General features: G+C 37.0%; 1 protein-coding gene across 1 annotated transcript; it reads right to left on the reverse strand.

The window, feature by feature from the left end:
- Nucleotides 1-459: 459 nt before the first annotated feature.
- Nucleotides 460-2,280, reverse strand: LOC138354184 (tigger transposable element-derived protein 1-like). The gene has a single exon (XM_069308078.1). The coding sequence runs from the start codon at nucleotides 2,278-2,280 to the stop codon at nucleotides 460-462; it is 1,821 nt and encodes a 606-aa protein (XP_069164179.1).
- Nucleotides 2,281-8,358: the final 6,078 nt, after the last annotated feature.

Below are 8,358 nucleotides of genomic sequence, written 5' to 3' on the forward strand. Positions count from 1 at the left end.
CCTTCAGTGAGTGGTCAACACTTGATTAGTGTAAAACAGCTAATAATAATGTAATGATATAAATTGTCATTTCCAAAAATCTCAGTGCTGAATCTGTATTTTATATATATATATATATATATATATATATATATATATATATATATATATATATATATATATATATATATATATATACAGTGGTACCTCGCATAACGAATTTAATCCGTTCCAACGCCGCTGTCGTCATGTGAAACCGGCGTCATGCAAAACAATTTTCCCCACCCAAAACAATGTAAATACAAATAATCCGTTCCACCCCCTAAAACAACAATATGACATTATACACTGGTAATATTATACTGTACATGTTAAATAAATGTTTGTTTGACTGTTTCCATGTGTATATTCACTTTACCTTATGAAGAGTCGTTGCTGGCTTGAGGGAGCCGATTGGGAGGGAGGGAGGGAGGAGAGGGCTTATGGGGAGGAGGGAGACACCACCTCTGGGTCAGGCGGGCTCGCTCTCTTTGGGAATTTAACCCCACTAGAACCGGGTTGTGGTTCAATATCACTAGCACGTCTCTTCCCACCCTGTCCACTGACCATATCGCGTGTCACTTGCTGTTGTCTTCGTTTGAGGATGTCCCTAAATCGAGACAGCACATTGTCATTAAACAGGTTCACGCACCGTGTTGTCACCGCCTTATCAGGGTGATGCTTTTCCGCAAATGCTGTCACCTTTTCGAACATGCCCAGCACGTCCCTGATCTCACTAGATGGGATAGCATCCTCGCAGACCTCCTCCTCCCCCGATGAGAGCTCCTGTACCTCCTGTTGCACCAGCTCTTTCTGCAGTTCCAGGAGTTCCTCGGTGGTCAGTTCATCACTGTGCTCCTCCACCAACTCCTGCACATCAGCGGCATCCACCTCCAGACCCAGTGTGTGTCCCAGAGCGACAATATCATCCACTAAAAGAGCCTCCGGGTCATCCACAGGTGCGGATGCAGATGCAGGTGCAGGACCGAAACCTTCGAAGTCTCGCTCAGGGACACCCTCAGGCCACAAGTTTCGCCATGCAGAGTGTAGGGTTCTCCGTGACACCCCTTCCCAGGCCTTATCTATCAAACGCAAGGCCCCCATGATATTGAACTGCTCCTTCCAGAATTGTCTGAGGGTCAGCTCTGTGGTGTCAATCACATGAACACATCTCTCCAACAAGGCCTTCATATAGAGCTTCTTAAAGTTAGCAATGACCTGCTGATCCATGGGTTGGAGGAGTGGCGTGGTGTTTGGAGGAAGAAACTTGATGGTGATCAACTGATTTTCAGGGAACAGATCATCTTGCAGTTGGCGAGGATGCGCAGGTGCATTATCGAGCACAAGCAAGGCCTTGTGTGGTAACTGCTTGTCGACGAGATAATTTCTCACTGTGGGGCCGAAAACGTCATTTACCCACTCACTAAAGAAGATCTGCGTGACCCAGGACCTCTTGTTCGACCTCCACATCACATTCAGCCGTGTCTTGTGACCCTTAAAATCCTTGAACACTCGTGGATTTTCTGAGTGATAGACGAGCAGCGGCTTGACCTTGCAATCGCCACTTGCATTGGCGCAGAGCACGAGAGTAAGGCGATCCTTCATTGGTTTGTGGCCAGGCAATGATTGTTCCTCTTGCGTGATGTAGGTCCTCTTCGTCAGTTTTTTCCAAAAAAGGCCGGTCTCGTCACAATTGAAAACTTGTTGTGGCAGAAACTGCTCCTGATCAACAAATTTCTGGAACTCTGGCACAAAAGCCTCAGCAGCAAGTTTATCAGAGCTGGCAGCCTCCCCATGTCGCACAACACTGTGTATACCACTCCTTTTCTTAAAGTTCTCAAACCAGCCACGGCTTGCCCTAAATACCACCTCATCTTCAGACGACGCACCTGGTATCTTCCTGACAAGGTCCACATACAGCATCCTAGCCTTAGTGCAAACGATAGCTTCAGAGACACAATCGCCATGCAATTGTCGTTCATTCATCCACACCAGCAGTAGCCGTTCCACATCTTCCAGGAGTTTTGGACGTTTGCTGGTGAGCTTGCTAACTCCTTTGGCCATGTCAAGCGTCTTATATTTATCCTTGCCCTTCAGTATGGTGGATATTGTTGAGGGAGCCCTGCCATACTCCCTGGCAAGATCAACCACACGAATACCATGATCGTGCTTTGCTATGATCTCTTTCTTCACTTCCACAGTGATTGCCTCTTTCTTCCCCTTGCAAACTCCTGCTTTCGCAGGCTGCTTCTTGGACGACATCGTGCGTTCAGAATTGTAGTCACAAAACCACGAAAAAAAAAACGCGAATATCAGAATTGTGTGTGGAGCGATACAGACGGATACTGGTCGTGTGAGACACCAATACAACACTGTAGACAGTGGCGGCATGACCCCACCATGTGGTGTTGACGTTACACAAACGAGCGTTCGTCATATGGGACGATTTCTCGCCGATCGGGCCAGTCGTTACCCAAAATATTCGCCTTGTGGGGCGATCGTTATGCAAGGTACCACTGTATATATATATATATATATATATATATATATATATATATATATATATATATATATATATATATATATATATATATATATATATATATATAATATATATATATATATACATATTTATATATATATATATATATATATATATATAAATATGTATATATATATATATATATATATATATATATATATATATATATATATATATTTATATATATATATATATATACATATTTATATATATATATATATTTATATATATATATATATATATATATATATATATATATATATAAATATATATATATATATAAATATAATAAGAAACCAAGACTATTTTTTTTCTAAATATGAGCTTCAAAAAGGGAGGAAGATATGATGGATTTTTTCTAGTTAATAATTTAATAAAGTCTCAAGCAATTACAGCCCCTTCTATTCTACAATTTGCTGCTCCCAATTATGGTTTAGATGATTGTCTAGGTACTCGACATCTTTTAGAAAAAAGACAAGGATTTGGTGGAAACAAATGAATAGAAAAATTTAATCTAGGAAAACATATATACCAGTCTTATCAAGAGGTCAATGAATTGGTAATTAAATTCGGCATTGGTTTTAACTATTATTTTAACTTTAATAATAAAAATAATAATAATAATAATGATAATAGGGTAAATCAACAACAATCGATTGCCATATATGCTGAAACCCAGAAAGAATGGCTTATTGCAGCTCTTGGATGCCTTAGACAATGGGCAATTGTCGTCAGTCTTCCAACAAACTTGCCCCCCAAAACAATTATCAATTCTCTTTTGGAAACAGAAATTCGAATTATTATTACCTCTTGTGGACCATTATTAGCTAAACTCCAAAAGGAAATTTTACCTACTTGTCCTCAAATAGATATGTCATTATCTTAGATGATCATATCAATAAAATAGGACCAACAGTTTCACCATATAAAACGAGTGACAATTTTAACATAATTTCATATTATAGTTTAATATTTGTCGGCAAAGAAAATGAGGATATATGTAAGGATAACATTAAATATATTGATGAGAGTGATGTGGCATTTATCATGTATACCTGTGGTACTATTGACGAACCTAAAGGAGTGAAGTTAACTCATGGTAATATTTTCTCTGCGGTATCAGCATTTTGTATTCGTGCTGATTATCGACAATTGGCGAACTTATACTTAGCATATCTTCCATTGGCTTATGTCACAGAATTAATAATTGAATTATCTTGTATTGCTATGAATATTACAATTGCCTATTCCTCACCCTCTAGATTAACTAACAAAAGTCCGCAGATCTTGGAAGGATGTCATGGGGATTTTATTGAAGCTCAACCTACTTGTGTTTTTTTGTATCCTCTATGTTAAAATATATAATGAATGGAATTACAAAAAATAATTATTCAATTTGGGATCATATAGCCTTTGAAAAAGAATTTAAACTGAAATGGATTGCTCATGTTTGGGATAAATATATTTTACGGAAAATATGTGAGCAGTTTTTTGGTAATCGATTGATGACAGTTATCATTGGAGGTGATTTAATTTCAAAAGATTCATACCAAAAGCTTCGAACGCTATTCAATTGTTCAGTAATAATAGGGTATGGTACCACAGAAACTACGGCTTGTATTACTAGCAGCAACAAAAGTGATGATGTATTACATTGTGGTGATCCTAATTATAGAGTAAAACTATCATTAATTGATTGGATTGAAGGAGATTTTAAAACGACAGATAAGCCGCATCCTAGAGGGGAAGTTGTAGTGAGTGGTCCTATGGTGGCCCGAGAATATTCAAGGATTACTGGAAAAGGAGATGATGGTGGAGACTTTTTCTTATCCAAAAGAGGTATTTGGAGTTTTAAAACTGGTGATATTGGGAAGATTATTTGTGAATCAGGAATGTTACGCATAATTGATCGTAAAATAAATTTCCAGAGATTAAAGAATGGCGAATATGTAAGTTTAGGTGAGATCGAATCTCACCCAAAGACTCACCCTTTAATTGATAATGTATGTGTTTATGTTTATCCGAATTCTAACATCATCTTAGCTTTAATTGTGCCATCGCCTCCTATGATTATAAAGATGAGTACCCATTTAAATATTCATTCGTCAGATGTAAGGGTACTTTGTCGACATTCCTGTATAATTAAAACCATTTTAAATGAGATTAGGGCTTATGGTAGGAAATATGGAATTTGTCATTTACCTTCAGCAGTATATCTCTGTCAATTTCCGTGGACTCCAGAATCTGGTTTGGTTTCCTTAACTTACAAAATTAGGCGGCATGTCATTTTCAAATATTATGAGGAAAAATTGAAAGCCATGTATGTGGCCCTTTTCAAATAAAAAACATAAGAGGGAATATTAATGATTGATTATCCTCCTCCTCGTAATCTTAATACCAAGTGGAGGGTTGAATCCTTTTGAATATTATAATCACTTATAGTGTGTTGATCATCTAACTGTTTCCCGGAAAATATCAACCTCTGTTGATCTGGTGGTATACCTTCTTTATCTTGAATTTTGTTTTTTACACTTTGAATAGATTCATTATACTCCACATCTACTGTTATTGATTTTCCAGATAAAGTTTTTACAAATATTTGCATTTTGGTAATTTGTTTATTTTTATATATATACATATTTTTTTTTTTAATAATATATAATTTTATAATAATAAAAAATATGAATGTTGAACATAACTCTTATGATTATAAAGGATATCTCAATAAATTAGAAGAGTTAAAAATGTACCAATTAAAGTTAACTTATTACTTATTTGATCAAACTAGAATATTATGTTATAATATTACTATTGAACTGGAAAATATGATTGAATATACAAAAAAAATACAAATTATTTATTTTATTTATATATATACAAGAAGGTACATTGGGTTTGTGAGAATACATTGGATAGTACAGTATATACATTCTTGTAAAGCCACTAGTACGCACAGCGTTTCGGGCAGGTCCTTAATCTAGCAGATAATTTTAAGTAGGTAATTTCAATCAGAATTGATAAATGATAAAGATACATTACAAGAGAAAAATGAGATGAGAGAGATAAGTAGGTATATTAAAGCATATTGTTATATTAAAGCTCTGATTGATTACATTGACAGCTTAATTAGTAATTTAAACAAGGTTAATAGACACCATACAGCAGATTGACAGCACATATAAGACAGCAATGATCACAATGGTAAAGATGTTCTGATTGGGTACATAAAGATTGGGAGACTGGGTAGCAAAATATACAGATAAACAAGATTTATAAACACCATACAACAGATTGGCAGCACATATAAGAAAACAGCAATGATCACAATGGTAAAGATGTACAAATTGGGAACATAAAGGTTGGGAGATTGGGTAGCAATTGATACAGTGCAATTTTAAGGCAAAAAGTGAAAAACTATGAAGATGAAATTAGGTACTTTTTAGTATTGATTTTGAATGATGTAAAAGTTGGACAGCTTTTCAATTCAGTAGGGAGTGAGTTCCATAAACTGGGTCCCTTTATTTGCATAGAGTGTTTACACAGATTAAGTTTAACTCTGGGGATATCAAAGAGATATTTATTTCTTGTGTGGTGATAATGGGTCTTATTACATCTGTCCAAGAAGAGTTTCAGACAAGGATTTGCATTTAAGAACAGGGTTTTGTAAATGTAGTTGACACAAGAGAATTTGTGGAGTGAGATTATGTTTAGCATGTTTAGGGAGTTAAACAAGGGGGCTGTGTGTTGTCTGAAAGCAGAATTTGATATTATTCTGATAGCAGATTTTTGCTGAGTGATGATGGACTTGAGGTGGTTTGCAGTGGTTGAACCCCATGCACAGATACCATAGTTGAAATAGGGATAGATTAGTGCATAATATAGAGAGATGAGAGCAGAGTTAGGAACATAATACCTGATTTTGGAGAGTATACCAACTGTTTTAGAGACTTTCTTAGTTATGTGTTGTATGTGGGTACTGAAGTTGAGTCTCTTGTCTAGGAATATGCCAAGAAACTTTCCATCATTTTTATTGCTAATGTTTACATTGTCAATCTGAAGTTGAATTGCATTTGTCGATTTGCTTCCGAATAGGATGTAGTAGGTCTTTTCTATGTCTTTTCTATGTAGTAGGTATTTTCTATGTCTTTTCTAAGTGTTAGTTTGTTGGTTGACATCCATAAGTGGACTTTTTTTAGTTCATTATTAACAACACCATTTAGTGTATGTGGGTTGGGGTGGGAGTAGATGAGGGTAATATCATCAGCAAACAAAATAGGTTTCAGAATGTTAGAGACATTAGGCAGATCATTAATGTATATAAGAAAAAGAAGAGGTCCCAAGATGCTGCCCTGCGGCACTCTAACAGTTATTGGTAGAATGGGAGAGATTATATTATTGATGGCTACACATTGGTGTCTATCACTAAGATAGGATTGGATATAGTCCAGTGCATGGCCTCGGATTCCATAATGATGGAGTTTACTTAAGAGGTAATCATGATTAACAGTATCAAAGGCCTTTCTCAGGTCAATGAAGAGTCCAATTGGAAACTCATTTTTGTCAAGAGCTGAGTAAATTATATCAAGGAGACTAATAATTGCATCGTTGGTACGCTTTTGAGAGCGGAAGCCAAACTGATAGGGGCTAAGAATGTCGAATTTTACGAGATAGGAGTAGAGCTGTTTATAGATAATTTTTTCAAATATTTTTGATAGTATGGGTAGGTTCGATATTGGTCTATAGTTGTTTATGTCTGACGGATTACCTCCTTTATGAACTGGCGTTACTCTTGCTTTTTTAAGGATATCAGGGAAGGTATGACACTCAAGGGATTTGTTGAACAGCAGAGCTATAGGTGGCGCAATGGCATGGGAGGCGCTCTTGTATACAATGGATGGGATTTCACTGATGTTCCCAGCTTTGGTTTTTAGTGAGTGTATGATGGACACAACATCTGACGGGCTGACTGGAGAGAGGAGAAGATAGTTTGGATAGCTGCCTGAGATATATGTGTTGATATGTGTCTGAGTCTGTGGGATTTTACTTGCAAGGTTTGCACCAATCGATGAAAAGAAGCTGTTAAATTCATTCGCCATTTCTAAGTCAGATGACAGTGTAAGGCCATCCTTAGAGAGTGTTATCTGGTTGTGGGAGTGTTGTTTAGTTCCCAGGATGTTAGAGATGGTATTCCATGTGCTTTTCATGTTGCCTTTTGCTTCTTTGAATCTAGTCTCATAATATGAAATTTTTGCGTTTCTTATGATACTGGTAAGCACTGACAAGTATCTTTTAACTACTTCCACTGAAACTAAGCCACTCCTAAATTTCTTTTCGTATTCATGTTTTTTGTTTATTGATTTAACCCTTAAACTGCGCAACGCGCCTGCAGGCTCGCGTCTGGTTTGCGCAACGCGCCTCCGGGTATTTGTATTTTTCACGTTCCATTCAAAACTCCCGCGGCCACATGGGGTTCACATCAGCTTCCTCAGGGCTCTTGTAAACAGACGCCATCTTTAAAAAAAATCGTGGTCCACATTCCCGGGTGTGGGAGCCTCAGTAGTGAGTCAGCAACCAAGGCTGGCGCTCGCAGCATGAGCGCACAGCACTGCTGTTCAGCATGTGACCACAGCATCGCCTAATAATGTCAAAATATATATATAACTTGTATTATTTAGCTATGATAGTGTTATATTAGAGCCTGAGTGTGATAATGACTGGGTACAATGTTCAAATATCAGTGATTCAATGCTGTTCACGATGTTCACAGCGCTAGCCACAGCACCACAGCATTATTTCGT

The sequence above is a fragment of the Procambarus clarkii genome, chromosome 61, assembly GCF_040958095.1.
Source record: "Procambarus clarkii isolate CNS0578487 chromosome 61, FALCON_Pclarkii_2.0, whole genome shotgun sequence".
Classification (NCBI taxonomy): Eukaryota; Metazoa; Arthropoda; class Malacostraca; order Decapoda; family Cambaridae; genus Procambarus; species Procambarus clarkii.

What these genes read in the sequence shown, in the direction of transcription:
- LOC138354184 (XM_069308078.1), bottom strand. Translation starts at nt 2,280, where the DNA reads ATGTCGTCCAAGAAGCAGCCTGCGAAAGCAGGAGTTTGCAAGGGGAAG.